The following is an 18,930-nucleotide window of genomic DNA, read 5'->3' as shown; positions in this document are numbered from 1 at the left end:
TCGAGCCAGTTAACTAGCGGGCCTTCTAGAACACCCTGGAACCGAGGGGAACTCTGAAAGAATACGCCCATTAGCTACAAATCAATATATGATTGGTTGATCAAACTGTCAGTCCAAACGTACGCTCTCATTCAGTGCAACGGCCAGGGCATCCTATCAAGGATGTAGAATACCTTGTTGAAGGATGTTCTACCCAGAGACCCAGAACAAGATCTGATTGGTTGCTTTCTTTTCTAACACAAAACCACTGAAATGCGTAGTGCATGGTCCGAGAAGGACAAACAAATCAACGTAACACTGATATTACAGATCAACAACACAGATACCATTCTCATTTATTCATTTTATATACATTTTATTTATATAATTAAATCGATTTTTTGTTTGTTTTATCTGAGTGTTCCAGGGTATTCTCTGAATGCCTTGAAGGCCCTGACGGTTCGCCACTGCACTACAATGATCTTAGTGTAAGTGAGTGTAGTGTAGGCTGGAGGGTGTTCCTCACCAGGTTGAGCATGCTGCGCAGCATGGCCAGCAGCAGGAAGGCGGCCTCGGTGTACACGTTGTGGATGGAGCCCACCACTGTCCCACTCGAGGCTGGTATGCCAAAAATGAACGTCCAGAGGGAGTCCAGGTCAAACTGACAGGAAATACAGAAAGACACACCCTCACCAACAGATTGAAAATACAAGTACAATCATAATAGATATGTGAAATGGGACACCACCATAAACTGAACAAACTGAAACGTGGACATTAATCAAATGTTATTTCAACAGATTTCACATAACCACATGAGGTGAGTTGAAAGCAATAATATTAAGTTGAAATAAAACAACATTTTAGTGTTTCAATAAATCATTAAGTTCAACGTCATATTATTGCTTTCAACTAACTTAATTAACCGACATTTGTTGACAGAATACATTTAACTAAAGTCAACGTTCCAGTGTTTACAGTGTATCCGAAGCTTTGGAATGTCGGCCCAGACACTAAACAGAGAGTACATGGAAGGGATAATGTGCAATGAGGCAAGTCAAGGATATTAGTTAGGGGACAATGCATTCATTTGTTTGAGTACAATTCCGTATAATTAGAAAAATAAAAAGGTCGGGCATACTGACATGCACCTGCAGGCTGTCCGGCAGCTCGGTGACGGGCTGCTGCAGGAACAGCGCCATGAGCAGGAAGTAGAGCTCCGGCACGTTGGTGTGTTTGGGCAGCAGCGTCTGCAGCACGGGCAGGCCGGGGAAGTGGCACGCGTCCCGGTTGATCTCCCGCACCGTGGAGCGCCCGCCGGCACTGCGGCCCACGTTGAAGCCTGAAAAGTGGGAGAGGACGGAGAGTGAAGAGGGTACAAGTTAAGCATATTGAACATGTCGGTAGGTGACATACGCCTTCTGTCTAAGGGATCTCTGCTGCTCTGAATACAGCTGTTGGGGGCAGGTTTATCAAGTAGGGGGGGCCACAGTAATGACCCAGGATCCGCTGTCTAAGGTGGCCAACCCGTGCAAATCGGCAGAAAAAACTTCCATTGGTAGAAACGCGCTGCACTTTCAAAAACCATGTCAATAAAAAAAACACAAAACATGCAAATGAAGAAACGCTGCAAGAAGCGCACACAATGGAGACGGGGACACTAAAAAGGGATGCACACAGCTGGGACCGGAGCACCTGTTGGCGTTCTGGGATTATAAAGTTGCCAACCGTCATTGTCACTGGAAACGTACCGACAATGTTAATTTTGTCATCATCTTTTAACAATGTGATCACATGATTCCTTCCGATAGTATTGAAGATCTGCTATAAGCAGAGCATCACCTTCAAGTGTCCCCGTTTCCTTTGTGCTTTGAGCTTTTTGCAGCGTTGTGTTTATGCAGCGCTTTTAGTAGCGCGTGTTTTGTGGAGTCGGTGAAGATGTTCCCTCTTTTTCATGTGTTTCGGCACATTTGTGTTTTTTATTTGCCTCGTTTTAAAACTGCAGTGCGATTCTCCAAATTGAAGTGTTTTTGGCCGTTGTGGCGCGGTTGCCCTTGACGACCACCGTATCTAACTGAATCTAACTCATCAGGCAGGAGTTAACCTGAGTAACAGCAACATAACTCAAAAGACAAGGACTTGGTTGAGCTGGACTACGGATCAAATCAAATCGACAGTAAGGGCTTCAACCTGACAGCACGCATTGTGATGCTACAGCAGTGGTGATTCTGTAAGGCCATGGCACTACTTAGCAAGGTTTTTACAAGCCAAATCAATGCTTCTCAACCTGATGCCGCTAAGATGAAGATTAGTCAAAGTGGAATGCACATTTGTGAGTGCATTTTTGTCTTAAATAGGAAAGAATTTAAGGATAGCAGTGCCTAAAGTCAAGTTAAAGTTAAGTTAAAAGTGACCAGGCTGGGAAGCATTGAGCTCAGGTAGGACTACAGTCGCAGCGCCAGTAGCAGGGATTGCGTGGGCGGGGGGGGGGCGGCAAAAAAATGAGAAGACGAACCCTTGGCTGTGAGGCGCACAAACTGCGCAGCTTTCTGTTTACTGAGCGAAGGCCAACTCCGACGGAAAGCATTGCCAGAGTGAGGAGAGGCGTCTGCTGAGCCATATTACAACATACTGTATTTACAGTGCACATTATTACCGCATGCTTCTTTCTGACATCGGGCCCCGTGTCCACAGAGCGCCTTATTCTGCCAAAGAGGCACGAGGGAGAGCATCCGTCGGGCCTTTCATCAAAGATAAACTCCCAGCACTTTTTGTATTGCTCCTATGACGACAATATCTCTACAACTAGGTCAAGCTTCGCCTCCTTGGATTCATTAACCGTTTGTGCTTCTTTATATTTGTTTGCAGACTTTTTTCACCGCAACAACTCTTGCAAGATGCTTTCTCTCATACTTTGTACAATTGAGCTTGTCAACACTTGATCTGACAGCAGGAGAGCGAGGACGACGAGATTCAGACGAAATCAGAGACTTAAGGCACACACTCACTGTCGGCAACATTCCGGGTCTGTCCGGCTGCTCGGTCCGCTCATAGAAACGGGCCTTATGGTATTTCTATGATACAGTGACACAGTCAAAAACAACATCCAATGTCTACAGCGATGTGAAAATGTGAGGGCTTTTGATCCCTCCACATTTAAAACAATTTAAAGAGATGTGAGCCCTGAGAAAAAGGCGCTATGTGGAAACTGTCCCTTATGATGAGAACATGCTCAAGTGTCTCGACATTATGGCATCAATTAAAGGGGCCCTGTTATGCTCATGTTCATATCAGGGTTTCCGCTAGGATTTTTTCTCGCCGGTCAAATGTCCGGGCAGAATTCATTTTACCGGACTAATTTGAAACTTACCGGTCATATTTCAATAATAATAATAATAGTTGTGTAGCAGAGTTTCCGTTAGCATGTAATTACCGGACTATGAGCAGATATGCTTCAGTTTAAAACTCAGTTCACGGGGCTCATTTTTATATTGCTTCAGTTTATAATCGTAACAGATCGAAAAATTCAGATTCATTTTTCAATAAATGATTCCACAAACAACAAACAACATAATTATTACATTCAAACAAACCACTTGTAGTAGATAACGTACATTATTCAGAAGTTTACATCAACTTTGAATAATAACACGGGAGAAACGGATCCTCTCTTTTCCCCTCTCTCTCTCTCTCTCCTGACAGCACGTCAGTTTCTCATGCAGCTCCTGCAGCTCGCTAAACAGAGGGCGGGGCTTCAGGTGATCCTGCAGAGCTGCGTGTCTCGGTCAGACTCAGCAGCTGATCTGATCTCTCTCGCGTCCGGTTACACTTCACTCGCGTTTATGTCCATATCGATCAGATCCAGCTCTCCTGATCGGCCTTTATAGAGAGCACCGATCAAACTATTAAGAGTGAATATCGGCCGATAATGACCGGCGGCCGATCGATCGGAGCCTCCCTAATTATTACCAGACATTTTGACCGTCAGGTTTTGAATTTACCGGTTTTTTATAAATTTTACCAGCTAAAAACCGGCTAACGGAAACCCTGGTTCATATTTGTATTTAGTGCCTCTGCGGTGCTTTAAAGTTCAAAATGCTCTTTATTGTTCTCATACCAGAGCCCAGTCTGCTCTGATTGGTTAGCTGGCTGCCTCTGTTCTGATTGGTTAACCACTTAGAGATGTCACGTACAATGTGTTGGAGCGCTAGCCAATAGAAGCACTGTTACATAGTGATGTCATTATATTACGGAAGTTAACAAAAGGAGTCCAATGGAGGCGTTTCATTGTACAGTACCTATAGAACACACTGCAGGAAAGACCAAACCCCAAAAAGCATAATAGAGCCACTTTAGGGTAAATCAAGCACACCTCCTCCGTTCATAAATCCAACTTCAGAGTTAGTAATGTGTTCGATAAACTGTGTCGCCATTGAGGTCGGGAAGCCGCCTCAGTCTCGTGCCCTCACTCACCCAGCACTGAGCCGATCTTATTGGTCAGGACGATGTCGGTGTGGTCGAGCCAGCCGCCCCCACACAGGCCCTCTTTGAAGCGGTTGAGGATGGACTGGTTGGAGAGCAGCACCACCAGGATCCACAGAGCCGCCGTGACCGAGCTCGAGTGAAGGTGTTCCTCCATGAACATCAGGAGCCAGTCAAAGCCCAGCGTCCGCACCAGCTCCTCACAAGCCCTGTCGGGGAAGAAAGAGAGCACATGTGGTCAGCTGACGGAACAATACACCTTTTCCAAGCATCACGGTGGACTGTTAGCGGTACTTACTGGGCGTTGACAGTGCACTTCTCTTTGGTGGTGAAGAGCAGTCTGAGCAGGTTCTCAAGCAGTCGGTTTCTCAGCAGAATAATGTTGGCTGACAGGAGACCACCGAAATCATCGTCGTTACCTGGAGACATATAGACGTTTTCAGAAGGGAGGAGACGTATCAGCGAGAGAATTCCTCAACCATAAGCAGGCTAAAAAATCTATTTGATTTGCCAAATGTGGTTCCTAATATCTGCTCTTGCATGAAACAGGATTTGGCCACCTCAACAAGGATGTTATTGCCTTTCATTTTTCCTTACCTCCGTCTATCTTTTCATCATTATTGATTTCCATGACGACAAACTTCTCACATACAGCAAATGTGGGAAGAGTAGAAGAGATGAACTGGCCAAACCTGGGAGGGGAAACAAAAGTGCTAAGTTGCTTTGTGTTTTTGCTTTAGACAGTTTTTAAGACAAGCATTGAGAATAATCTAAATAAAATGTGTTTTACAATTATTATTATAATTTTTTGAAATTGTGCACTTTAATGCTATGATCTACATGAGGTTAGATACTAAGTCAAATCCCAATAATATATGTCAGATACCTGTGGCACACAGACATTTGTGATAAACCATATTTAGAACAATCATTTTCTTGGTATTCTGTAGCTTGCCTGATTTGAACAAGAAACTAGCTTATTAGCATCAAGTGGGAAGCAGACTTTTTCCACATAAAAATAAAATAAATGTCTGCTTGGTGAGTAATGTGGTGTCACTCTGTATTGTGTAAATGTGTTCCCTTCTGTGGTCAGTGGTTGACCAAGTGCAAGGCCCAAGCAAAGCTTTTGCTGTGATGATTTGTGCCTTTACGAACAACTTGAATATCCCGTTGTGACTTTATCATGCTTGACTAAGATGTAAAAGAAAGAGGGTTAGGTTTGTAACACAGTAAAGTATCACGTTACTGTTGATAACAGCAGTAATTGCATAATTAGATGAAGGATTTGTGCTGATCAGGGCATCCATGAGATCAGGTGATTACTCAGAGTAATCCAAAAGTAATCTAACTAGTAATCACTTTCAGCAGTGAGTGATTTAGTAAAGTACGGCATTACTAGTGATGTGTACTGCATTACGTTGTTTGAAAACCACCCCAGCACCGATAAGAAGGTTATTCCATGTATAGGTATATCTGACCTCAGCAGATCGTACTGGTTGGGGAAGCCCTGCAGCAGCAGGCTGAGCACGTTGCTGATGGCAGCTACGGTGGGCTGGGACAGGGAGGCGTCCCTCAGGGTCAGCAGCAGCCGGGGGACCAGCTGGAACTCCCTGAGCAGTTTGGCATTCTTAGCTGCCTCGCTGTTAGATAGAGAAGGTGGTGAACACAGTTACAGCTGATGTTCGCTTCTGTGCTGAAATGTAAGTCACAAACAAAAAGAGTTTGGGCACTTGCCTGGACTCTGTCAGCAGTTCGATGAAATGCTCAAAGAGAGAGAGATGGAGCTCGTAGGGAGCGTGGAGCCACACCTGAGGAGAGAAAAGGAGCCGAGTGAGACACAAACACATCCCTGCCATGAACTATGCACTCCTCCCTCACAGCGTACTCTGAACTGGACTTACTGCACCCTCAGCAGCCAAACCCTTTTAAACTAGAATTCTTTTTTTTTCTTTTTCTTGTTGATATTTGACTTTAACTTCTAATATTTATTAATTTCAATATAAAAAAATGTTAATGTATTACAACTTATAATTCACGATGATCCTTGCAAAAGAGGGATCAGCAATTAGACAAAGTGTGGGACACGTCAGTCATTATGTTATGAAGCCGTAAGGAGGGAGGGGTAGCGGCGCTGACCAGAGTGAGACGGTGGTCGCTGAAGTTGACACCCTGTCTTAAAAAGATTAGAAAATGTATTTATCGTCCGCATATAAAAGTGTAATATTCTGAAAGCTTTGTTTAAAATCAACCAAAACCCCCAAATGACCAAAACACCCGTTTTTTTAGATGAATCCAAGATTACCTCGGGATCAGGCGTTGTGACATCCGAGTGATTTTATAGAGCTGCAGAAACGCTGAAGAGTCTAAATATATTTGGTGAGTTTGGTAATTGTATCGGTGGATCCCTTTGCCTCACCTCGAAGTCACAGAGCAGGTCCTGGAAAGCGGTGGAGTTGGGAATGATGGAGGTCTCGTGGCCGCTGTCCACGGTTCCCACCAGAGAGAAGGTGAGGTGGAGGATGTGGCTGTTGAGCAGCGAGCGCTTCTTCTTCAGCAGCATAGCCAGCAGCTGCAAAAGACACCAAATGAAATGGCAAGAATTATTTTAGGCCAGTCTATTTGCTTACAATGCCACGTGACACGTCTGTACTTTGAGTGTGCATGCAGCAGTTAGTTCAAGATCACAGCCATCGTGGAACATATTTATCAAGAACAACAAATTAGCCGAAGTTAAGGAAACAAATCAGCGACTACATGGAAATATAAATATCACTTAAACTGAGAATGTTGTACATTTCAAAACTGGTCATTTTATTACATTTTTTATTTCTTTCACGTAAAATGAAAAAAAAAATGCTAAAAAAACTCCTTTCAGATTAAAAGCACGGTCATGTTGCTTTGTCTTGTTTAATTGATTCTGTTTCTCAAAAATATAGTTTGAATTTTTAACAGATGACATGACAAACTAAGTCAATGAAAAAAGACTGTAGGTTCTGAGAGTCGCACAAGGGAGACATCGCACTCTGGGATACGTAGGGCGGTGCATCCCATAGTGAGAACGAATTATATGAATGAGAGCATTGGTAATAGGAAGGATTTCAAACTAAAAATATCAGTACTTTGTTAAACTTGCATCTCACCTGGTAGCCTTTGATGCGCTCCATCTCCTTGCAGGCCAGGGGGTTGCTCTTTACAACACACACCAAAGCTTTGACAGCTGCATACAGCCCTTCCACATCTGACGCCATGGCAACCAAGCCCAAGATGGCTGCCGCCCCACCAACATATTGCAGGTTGGTGGCCACGGGTTTGGCCACGAAGGCACGGACGCCTGAAAAAAAGTGTGTTTTTCTTCAGAAACGCTGCAGATCTAACGCGTACGTTTCACATCCAGGAGCTTCTGACCTGCAAAAGAAAATGTGTATTTCTTCATGATATTATGGTTTACCCAAGTATCCGATGACGGCCGCTCCGATGGTACGTGCTGGTCCGTTGAGATGGCCGGCGGCGTTATGGATCAATTTGACAGGGGTGGCGTTTTCATGAGAGGACACAGTGAGCTGCAGAGGGAACACATTGAAAACACACACACACACACACACACACACACACACACACACACACACACACACACACACACACACACACACACACACACACACACACACACACACACACACACACACACACACACACACACACACACACTTTGGGATCTTAGTCTTTGCAGAACATTTACAAACACAAAAACCTATATAACACACTACAAGGAAAGGTATAACAATGGGGCTTCTTTCAAAGCAAGAAAAGAAAAACTGTGAAAAATGTAATATGGCATTTTGCCCACGTTTTAATGGACCTGGTGACGACAGCTTTTCAAACAAAACACTCGTGTATTTCAGTGCTATAACCGCTCTCTTCCTGTTATAATACAAGTCTCTGCGGCAGCTGAAATGCTGCCTCTGCACTTTTTTGCTGTTTTTTGTGAGCTGCCGTGGGCCGAGGCAGGGAGAGAGGAGCATCCTGGGAAATAAGTCGACAGGTGGGGAAAAGAGATAAGCGCGGAGGAGGGAGCTCATTTGGAGCGGTAACACACGCATAATAAGATGGTGTGTTAGTCACTGTAATATCGTTGAATGAACATTCATGCAAGTCGATTGGCTGCAAATGTTCTGGGTGTGTTTGACTTGTACATTTATTTGTGTGTGTACAAACTATTTATAAATAGTGAGTGAGCAGTAGAAACATACATAGAAGAAAAAGTCAATCGGCTTTTCAAACAAACATTTGAATTTTAACCAAAGTTTAAACCAAAGAAAATCTGCAAAACGACATATTTAAGTATTCACAGTTATCGCTTGAATGGTACTGAATAGTTAGATTACTAACACCAATGCAACATGTCCCCATCATTTCAATACATTAGAATCACTTTGTAGAAGGGACCTTTTCTAATACAAGTGCTTTATGTCATGACACAATGGAGTAAAGGCCAGATAACAATCCAAATATCTATATATGTCCATTCAAACGCTCAACATTTTACTGTGATATCCTGTTTCAGTTACTTTATCACTTTTTTGAATTATTATTATTATTATTATTATTTAAATTCTATTTTGTCTTGATGTTTAACCGTGAATCCTGTCTTTCACTCTGCTCGAAACGCCTGAATGTGAAACACCTTGAAACTGTTTTTCCTCCCCAGTGGATCAGATAACTGGGATCTGCTCCTCCCTGCTTCCTCCCTGAAGAACTCTCTTCTGCCTCCAGTTCTTCCACAACTCTGATTCTAGGAATGACCTCAGGCTAGTCAAAGTGACCACCTCACACCGATCCTGGCTTCCTTGAACTGGCCACCTTTAGAATCCATCTTAAGATCTTATTGCTTACTGACTGGGCCCTGAGAGGCCTCGCCCCACGTTATTTATCTGACCTTTCATTGCCTTATGTCCCTTCGCCCTGGTCCATCCAAACACTTCGCTGTCAGGAATCCTCACTTTGGAACGACCTGCCTGAGGAGGTCAGGGCTGCAACTCCGTCTGCTCTTTTCAATCACATGACACATTTGTTCTCACTTTATAATATGTTTCATTACCTTTGTTTGTTTAACTCTCTGCGTTCTATGTGTTTAGTGGCTGGTGTTTAGTCCAATTCATTTTCTGTGTGTATTTAAATGTGGGTTTTTTTATTATGTGAAAGTACTTAATAACCCGGGCACAATTCGGACGCCAGATTTACTCATTCTGACTTCAGTCTGAATTAGTTTTGAATGTTTGTACATGAAGACATTGATGACAGATGTTGCAGCGAAGGGACTTCTGTAGTACACGAGGTGGCCGGTGACACTGGCTTATATTCTCTTTTTCTTTTTAAGAATAAAGTTGTTTTGCACATAAAACTCTCAGTAGCTCCAGTTATTATTTTCTTTTTGATCCTGTAATAACTGCAGCTGTTTTGGTGAAGAGACCCTGACCTATAATCCAGCCCAGACAAGGACTTTCCACCTGAAGCCACTGTGCAGCTGTGTTCAGGTGGGAAATGCTCCAATGCATCTCAGAGATGTGGTTGTACAAATAGTGGCTTTAGAATAATACAATTCCAGCACGGTGAGTTTTTTCAACCTGCCGAGCAGCGGGCGGTCTGACCTGTTTGGCGATGGCCTTGCTGTCCAGTTTGTTGTAGACTTTCCTGATCTTGGCCACGGTGAGAGTGGAGACCGAGAGCGCGTACAGACTGAAGGACACCTTCTCCTCTGGTACCAACGCTACCGGGGATGCGGGGGCTACCTCCGTCTTCGAGTCTTTACCTTGGGAAATAAAATATGAAATGATAAACAGAGCATTCGGTGAACTGAAAGGAATAAGAGTGACACTTTGAAGGCCACTCACAGGGCAGGTAGACGGCCTGGAAGCTGCCCACGTAGATGGGTCCCAGTTCAAAGATGGCAGCGACGCTGGTGGCCGGCAGCACCTCCTCCAGGAAGTGGCTGGGCCCCAGACGCCACACCAGGCTGGAGAGCTGTCTCTGGGCCGGGGGCGTGCCCACGTACCCGTACACGGTGCTCAGCACGGGGGGGTTGGTGGAGCCAGAGCCTCCCGGAGCACTGTGGACATAGTGCAGCTGGAAGAGAGAGAAGCTTGTTTTTAATCATCATAATATAATGATACATTTCATTTATAGAGCGCTGCGGCAGCAGAGCGTGGTTAAAGAGCCGGCTGCTGGAGTGATGGGGTGGCTCACTAAATAAAGCATGTTGGTAACCTGGTGCTGGTCTCTTACAGTAGGCTGGGTCCTGGAGGAGCTAACGCAGCCCTGAGAAGCCCTATCGTGTGGACTTTGTTTTATTGTGCACTGTTTTATGTTGCCCCTCATTTTTCGTTTGCGGCTGATTAAACCCTTTTGTACAAACATCCCTCATCTCCTATCGTTTTTCCCCCTGGGTGAGCAGAGCACTCTCACAAGCGCTTTTCAAGAAACTCAAAGATACTTTATCTAGCTAATATGTTGGGATTGTAGCCTGTGCAGACCATGTATAAGCAAACAACTCTATACAAGTCGATATAGCCCAAAAAAGCATAATCGGGCCTTTTTATTGAGTAGCTGAAGAGCACCAGAGGGATTCTAAGAGAGGATTTGTTCTCCCTAAAACACTGCCACAAGGTGTCACATGCACACAGACGCATGACAGGCATATGAGCGGCTGGCTGTTTCCTGTTTGAGGAGCTGGGCAGGAAATGAAGCCGTGCGGAGAGGAGGCTGAGGCTTGTGGTCTGCTGCGCCGTTCCCCCGCTCTGAACTCTAATCTCAGGAGAATCTGAAGTCACCAAACCACAAGCCGCCACATCACAGCGCACCGACTGGCTGGCTGAGAGGCCTCAGTTAGACAATGGGTTTCTGTGCATCTTCTGAACCGACATAACGCTCTGTTTAGCTAATTGTACAAGCAACCAATATCTTCCCTTTATTATTCTATCTATGCGCCTTCAGATTCTGAACATATAGTACTGTACCAATGAAAAACAGTTAGTCAACTGAAATAAAATATGGATAACTAAATACAAAATATACATTTATAAAACAAAAATAAACAAATATGCTTGTTTCAGATTGTCAAAATCTTTGCTTCTTATCCATCTTAATATTTAAAGAGAATATCTCGGGGTTTTTGACTTGCTTTTGCCCGGCAATACACTTTGTATTGGTTTGTATTTTATTGTTGTTGTTTGTGCAATGCTGTTTATTCAAAATAACCTATGCTTTTATTCATTTTCTTAACTATGACTATGGGTTGATTTGATCATGTCTGTGTTATTATTTAATGTCATTGTTAGGAAATTAGGTTTTAGTGATAAACTATTATTTATTTACCTATAGATAGGTATATGTTGTACATTTCTGCTAGGTTGCTTCCTCTTTGATGACTACAAAGCTCGGCCACTTTTAATTCTGAAATATGATATTGATTCTCAGAGTAAATGCCTTATTCTTATGTCAATTATTTTAAATTAAAATAATTATATATGTTTTCCTTTTTTATAACTTAATTTTTCATACACACTTTATTATTTATTAATTTTACTCCTGTATTTTTAAGTCAGCAATGCTTAATCCCACTTCCCGTCGTTTTAAATTGTAATTTGTGTGTATTTATTTATATGTGTATCTATATATGTATGCATTATGTGTGTGTACTGTATACATAATATTATTATTTATTTGTATTGCTTGCTTGATCATTGAAAATGGACTGTCAGGATTACTTTCTTAACATGATGTTAAAATAACAATAAACTAATTATATTTGATTCTAATTGATTCACCATTTTGCACCGTTCCAAATTCCCTGTATGTGTACTTGTACTGATTCTAAACAATATTTCCCCGTGCAAACTCCTGAGTACTGAGTACACTTTACTATATGACATGATTGAGCCAATGAGTTTACCTTGACAGTGCTGATCAGCTGTCCGTCCAGGTACAGAGTGGCCATGCTGTTCTTCAGCATGCCTTTGCTCATGACGAGCACCAGGTGGTGCCACTGGCCCTCTGCGATCAGCTCTCCGCAGCGGAAGCGGGCGCAGCAGGGCAGGATCTCATAGAAGGCGGCTTCTTCACTCGACTCGTCCGCTGCTTGACGGGGGGAGGGAGGAGTGGGGGGGGGGGGGAATCGATGAGTCAGACGTCAAAACATGACCTCTGGGTAACTGAGTGCAATCCCACAAGGCAGTGATTTATAGATATGCAGAAAGTCCGTCCACACATTCAGAAGGGAAACCTGTGTGAAGGAACAATTGGGAGGGAAGCTATACACTAAATTATTAACATTCTGCCTTTTTGACACATCTTTTAAAATGTTACAATACACAAAATATGTTGGCAATTATGCAACACAGTTGTGAATTGTGTTCAGGTCAAACTTAGCAAAGGAAAGGTTCCATGATGCGTTTCTATCAGGGCTTCTCTGCGATTAGGTTTGCTCAATCATGTACAGATGTGTGCAGAATTCTGTTCAATGCAACCTCTTTTAAGAACCTCTTTTTCGCCCACATGACAACAACGACTTCAGACCAGTGGCTTTGACCTCGATAGTTATGAAGTCACTAGAAGGGATCATTGTAGGGAACTTGCGAACTGAGGTGTAACACCTCTTGGACCCCACCAGTTTGCGTACAGCGATGGTAGAGGTACAGATGATGCTCTGACCTCTCCAACTCACTTTATTCTAAAACACCTGGAAAATCCTTTAGCTTATGCTAGATTAATGTTCATGGACTTTAGCTCAGTTTTTAATACTATTCTTCCCCAAATGATGTTAAAGAAGCTCAAACAGATGGATGTGAACCTACTTAATCAGATGGTATCACTCCTTCCTAACTGAAAGACAGCAGCAGGTGAAAGTGAACTCGACGCTCTCTGACACACAGGTCATAAGCACAGGGGCACCACAAGGCTGCGTTACAGTAGCTCTCCTCTTCTCTTCACACTCTACACAAATGAGTGTAGGAGTCAGCACACACACAACCACATTATGAAGTGTTCTGATGACACAGCCATACTTAGTCTACTGACTAGAGACTCAGACATTTCTATTTATAAACTTGAGATTGAAGCGGTCGTGAAGTGGTGTGAGGCGCACAACCTGGTGTTACATGTTAAAAAAACTAAGGAAATGATCTTTGACCCCAAGTCAGCAGGCGATCACAGCCTTCTCAACAGGGAGGGAGTTGAGCAGGTTTCACGTTTTGAATATTTGGGGATTTATTGTGATGCTCAGTTAGGCTGGGCCCATCAGGTGGATCAGGTATGCTCAAAGATAAGCCAGCGCCTGCATGTTCTGCGTCGGCTCAGGGTTCATGGAGTGGATAAATGCATCATGCTAATGTTCTACGGGGCAGCAATTGAGTCTATTATTCGTTATGGCATCACAACATGGTTTGGTAACTTGTCAGTTAAATCTAAATCACAACTCCAGAGCTTGATAAAAAGGGCTGGAAAAATAATTGGCGTGCTTCCACCATCCTCTCTTCAGGAGGTATTTGAGGAGATGTATAACTCCTCTTGTAAGCTGTACTGTTCTGGAGGCTAATACTTTGAATGTTAATCTATTCGCCTGCGGCCTGAATTTGCTTTATAGTTTTCACTTTCTTTCGTTCATTTATTCTTTTTTTAATTCAGCAGTTGAACATATATGTTCATAAAATAGTGTGTGTGAGCTAAACTGTAATTATTAAACTAAAACGAAGCATTTTCTGTTATCTCAGATATGATATCAGATTTTTAATACTGTAGTATGTGCTCACTTTTTTCATTGTTGGTGTACAGTATAGGCTACTGTCTGAATATGCTTCATGAAAGGCAAGTTTTTCTATTAATAAAATCTCTGACCAGAGGACACATTACTGATACTTAATATCTTGGTTCGTTCTTTTCTAAGGTCACATTGTCCTGTTGTCTGACATATGTGATGTGTTCCTGCTGTACTCACAGTATGACTGCAGCAGCTCCTCCTTGGTGGAGACGGTGAGCGAGCGGTCCTTGGTGGACAGAACCACCGCCAAACACACGTAGTGCTGCTCTGAGGACGTGGCCCGGCGCACCACCGTCAGCAGGCGCACCGGGTGGGCGTGAGGGGCGGCGCTGAAACGCTCCACGCAGAACCAGGTGGAGTAGCTGAGGCCTGACGGAGGAGGAAACAAGCGCTCCCCTGGAGGAGAAAGAAGGAAAGATGGAGGAAAAGAGGTTAATAACAAGTTCTGACTTCATCGTTATGTAAAACTCGCGCTTCTATTGGCTAGCGCTCCATCACATTGTCAGTGATAGGGGGCGAGTCATCTCTAATCGGTTGACCAATCACCACAGAGCCGGCCAGCTAACCAATCAGAGCAGACTGGGCTCTGGTTTCAGACAGAGGGTGAAAAGAGGTGCTGCAGGGTTAGTCTTTAGAACACCGTTGTAGGCAGATAAATCTTTCCAGTTAACTTCATTTGTTTAATTTAATTTATTTAACCTTTACCTAATATTGAGCTTACTGCGATTTGAAAAATGCACTTACCATATTGTGATTTGGATAAATATTGCAATAATTGTGCAACCCTAATTTAGATATTTGTGAAACACTGTGCCTGCCAACACTGGACCGAATTCAAATTGGCACACAGCCAACAACTAGCCAGGATAGATTTTAGAAAAAAGGCCTTACAGGAGGACAAACCCAACATTACGTCCGATTTGTGAAGCGAGGCTGTGGATTGGTTCAAAGGGAATATTTGTTCTGTATGTCAGTAGATGGTTGTGGAGCTCAGTGAGACTGAGAAAACTGGGTCTATTTTTGATGAATGAACTTCTATAGGATGTCATCCAAGGATATGGGATAGATAGGAGTGGGATAGAGAAAAGACGAAGGGGATTGAAACAAAGGAGGCGAGAAAAGAGACAAAAAAAAAAGTAAAGAAGAGACAAAGAAATCATGGAGGGTTGGAGACGGAGGTGGGGGATGAAAAGGAAGGAGAAAAGCAGGATGTGAGTGACGGGGAAGAAATGAGGGAGGAAAAGAGCGAGGTCTATAAATAGTGACTGGCCGGAGAAGACAGGAGGAGGAGAGTGTGGGGGGGATGAGTGCAGAGGGAGCGGATGAATAGGTAAACAGATGGAGCAAATGATAGTAATGTATGAGTGCGTGAGCGGGGGGGGTCGATTAATAGAGGAGTGGAGGAGAAGAGGAGGGGAAAGAAGGAGAGGTGAGAGAGGGCAGCTGAGGAAATGAGACGAGAAGGGAGGAGGAGATGGATGAGAGAAGAAGGGAGGATAAAAGGAGAGATAAGACGAGAGAGGAAGAGAAGAGAGACAGGGAGAAGAGATAAGAGGACGGGAGGAAGGAGAAGGTAGGGAAGGAGGTGAGATAAGTGTGAAATATGGAGAGCAGATAGACGAAGAGGAGGCGGAGGAGAAGGGGGGGGGGGGGGGTCTAGCTGTGCTTCATAAATACTAAATGAGGCTCCAGAAAATCGACCATAACGTCACAGATTAATTTTAACTTCAGGTCTGCGGCTGGGGCGTTTGGGTTTAAGGTGTTGTTGTTTTTCTTTTGGTTGCACAAATGATGAGGACTACAAAAAAAAACATCAGAACAAATACAATATGTGTGGGGGAGATGGAGAAATCCTGAGAGGTTGAAAAAGAACACTGAGCCACGAGAAGAAGAAAGGAAGAGATCAAAAACAACACGGGGATAAACCAAAAGGGGACACTGCAGATGCAACAAGGTAACAGGATGAGGAGTGAGTGAGGTAACAAGGTGTTCAGAGAAAGAGATCCCTCGTGGGTTTGATGTATGGGTTTCAGTGTGTTCAGTTCCAGGAAAGGGAACCTGCTTGAGTACAGACATGTTCTTATGGCCCAATACTTCTTTATTGAATAAAAAAAACAGAAAAGCCAGATCCAATATGTATTACATTACATTACATTGCATTTAGCTGACGCTTTTATCCAAAGCGACTTACAATAAGTACATTCGACCAGGAAGACACAACCTTGAAGAAAACAGAATCATATAAGTACATCAGGTTTCATAGAGCCAAGTATTTCAAGTGCTACTCAACTGGCTATAGATAAGCCAGTTCTTTATTAGTATATATCAATTATTAATATTAACTCAAAATGCCTTCATCAGTTCCCTATTGCATAAGTGTAACATAAGACTGCAAGGATGTATTTTGATTCATAATGCACTTTAATTAAGTATAAACCTATTTCAGAAATAAGTGTGGGCAAAGGTATTTCAAAGTATTTGCCACACAACACTTGCTTAGGGGGCTACACTTAGTTTTTAATTCCCCTCCACTTTAAATGTCGGTGTGAGTGTGGAACGCAGGACACTTTGCCTCCTCAACGACCGCCATCGTGGCAACACAACAGAAATGGTGTGACTAGCGGTTGGTTGGTCTGGTGAACACACCACTATACAAATAAAAGTTATACATGTGGGGTTTTTTTCACTGCTGAATAAACATATCACTTTACTGGTGTAGAAAGGAAGCCATTAGGCGCTTTCACACCGCAGTACTTTCCCCACAAAGGTTTAATCTGAGCCGCTGACGTCACTTCTTCTTCTTCTTCTTCTTCTTCTGCTTTGGGTTTACTGGCAGGCCGCAAACAACTTCACGGCGTATACTGCCGCCCGAAGTCCCCGGCCGGAAGTCCTCGGAGTTGGGAACTGGCTTCAGAGTAAATCGTCAGAACGCCGACACCTCCTCATCTCCACCGCTCCCATGTTTTATTTTGTGTTGCCATAAGTTAGTCTCTCTGCGTTTGTGCGCTGGGCTAATGCTAATGCTAATAATGTTAATGAGAGGATAATAAAATGGCGGCAGAACAAAACTTTTTGGGAGTTTTACGGGGCGTGGTTTGCAATCCGCCCAGCCAATCAGACACAGGAACCTTTTTCTCCCACCAAAGTCCCTGCTCTCTAGCAGGGACAGAAAAGGGGGTAAAAAGGTTCTGATTAACTAATTTTAGTTCTGGATTTTTTTGGTGTGAACGCAACATTTCGGAACTAAAGTGGGAAAAGTACTGCAGTGTGAACGCGCCTATTGATCATTTTATCGGGTAATTGGGCAGTCTGAAAAGATTCTACCCTGAATGATAACAATGCTAGACAGCTAGCTAAAAGCGGCATTGGTCACCTCCCTGGATGTATAAATAATAATAATAATAATAATAATACTACATTACATTTATAAAGCGCTTTTCCTGGTGCTCAAAGCGCTTAAAAGAGAACTGGAGATTTAAAAAGTACCCAGATCAGGGCCAATAGAGCATGTGCACTTAAGTTTTCCTTGAGCCTGCCTCCGATCTGCTGTTCTTGGTTCAGTCAAATGAATGGAGAGGGGGGAAAAAACTCTGGATTCCAACATTGTATAACTTCTAGACCCTAATGATTCAAATAAGGACCGCAATGGTGTTTGTACTGGGTAGTAACTTATTTAGCTGAAAAAACGATTTGCTGATTTACAGAGCCCTCTTTCCCAATGTAAGTCAATGGGAGCATTTATTCTTGGGCCCAAACTAGAACAGAAGTGAAGTACCACCGTTTGGCCTCTAAGAAACAATATTATTCACCGGCCAGTGCAATTCCTTTGGGCTTTGTCACTTCCTGTCAGGACACAGCAGCAGTTTGTTATTTCAGAAAAAACTAGCCAATCTAAAACCAGATAGTACCCAGGTGTTGAGATGACACAGCAAATATGTCTCTATATTCTAAAGTTGAATGTAGAGGCTAGGTGTGTAAACAGTGTACCAGATTAATCAAAAGCAACAGAAATAAAATTCGGTGGGTCTTTACCTGTACCCATCCCGCTCAGCACGGCTCCATCACTGACACCTGAGGCGTTGGTGTTGTTGGTGGGGGCGTTGTGGGGCGCTAGGCTGGGCAGAAACAGGCACCTGCGTGGGGACAACAGAGGACGGATGAATGACTTTTATCTGGTGAAATTAGCTTTAACACACACACACAAAACAAGATGTCAGCTTACAAGTGTTGTAAAAGAGATTTACTGCTGCAGTCTGGCTCCATCGCTGAGATAAACTATTACAAAGAAGAGTCTGAGGTTACAAAGAACAGTGTGCTAATTCAGCGCTGGAGACAGGAGCTTTGTATTATGGAAATCTCAACTGGCTTATGCGCAAGGATTTATTATGCATGATAGAGGTAGGCTGAAAGCGTACATTCAGGCCGGATTTTCAGTCTGCCGGACATATTTCCTTGCAATGAGTAGTAGGTGCCGCTATTGAATATAATGTGAATTACCTGAAAAGAAATAGGATGACGACCGCCTAAGAAATGCTAAATAAAGGTTGAAAGGTCACCAGTAAGCATCCTGCTAACATGATGTTTTAGTTTGATAAAGTCTGAGTTTTCCTAGGGCTTCTACAGTGGACAAAGACTGACAACAGTTACAGAGAATTGTC

General features: G+C 43.3%; 1 protein-coding gene across 1 annotated transcript in view; it reads right to left on the bottom strand.

Annotated features, from left to right (window-relative positions):
- The window catches only part of wdfy3 (WD repeat and FYVE domain containing 3), a 118,565-nt gene that overhangs the window by 40,908 nt on the left and 58,727 nt on the right, over window positions 1-18,930 (bottom strand). The window contains exons 20-34 of the mRNA XM_071204336.1: window positions 18,305-18,405; window positions 14,450-14,668; window positions 12,410-12,591; window positions 10,353-10,584; window positions 10,110-10,270; window positions 7,910-8,021; window positions 7,602-7,792; window positions 6,878-7,030; window positions 6,196-6,269; window positions 5,940-6,101; window positions 5,059-5,153; window positions 4,760-4,880; window positions 4,453-4,670; window positions 1,125-1,321; window positions 506-640 (exon numbers count right to left, since the gene is read on the bottom strand). Of these exons, the coding sequence (XP_071060437.1) occupies window positions 506-640; window positions 1,125-1,321; window positions 4,453-4,670; window positions 4,760-4,880; window positions 5,059-5,153; window positions 5,940-6,101; window positions 6,196-6,269; window positions 6,878-7,030; window positions 7,602-7,792; window positions 7,910-8,021; window positions 10,110-10,270; window positions 10,353-10,584; window positions 12,410-12,591; window positions 14,450-14,668; window positions 18,305-18,405 (2,353 nt within the window). The remainder of the gene's footprint in view (window positions 1-505; window positions 641-1,124; window positions 1,322-4,452; window positions 4,671-4,759; window positions 4,881-5,058; window positions 5,154-5,939; window positions 6,102-6,195; window positions 6,270-6,877; window positions 7,031-7,601; window positions 7,793-7,909; window positions 8,022-10,109; window positions 10,271-10,352; window positions 10,585-12,409; window positions 12,592-14,449; window positions 14,669-18,304; window positions 18,406-18,930) is intronic.

This window comes from Pseudochaenichthys georgianus, chromosome 9 (genome assembly GCF_902827115.2).
Source record: "Pseudochaenichthys georgianus chromosome 9, fPseGeo1.2, whole genome shotgun sequence".
NCBI lineage: Eukaryota > Metazoa > Chordata > Actinopteri > Perciformes > Channichthyidae > Pseudochaenichthys > Pseudochaenichthys georgianus.
Note: the sequence above shows the minus strand (reverse complement) of the source record. Positions and strands in the feature narration are given on the sequence as shown.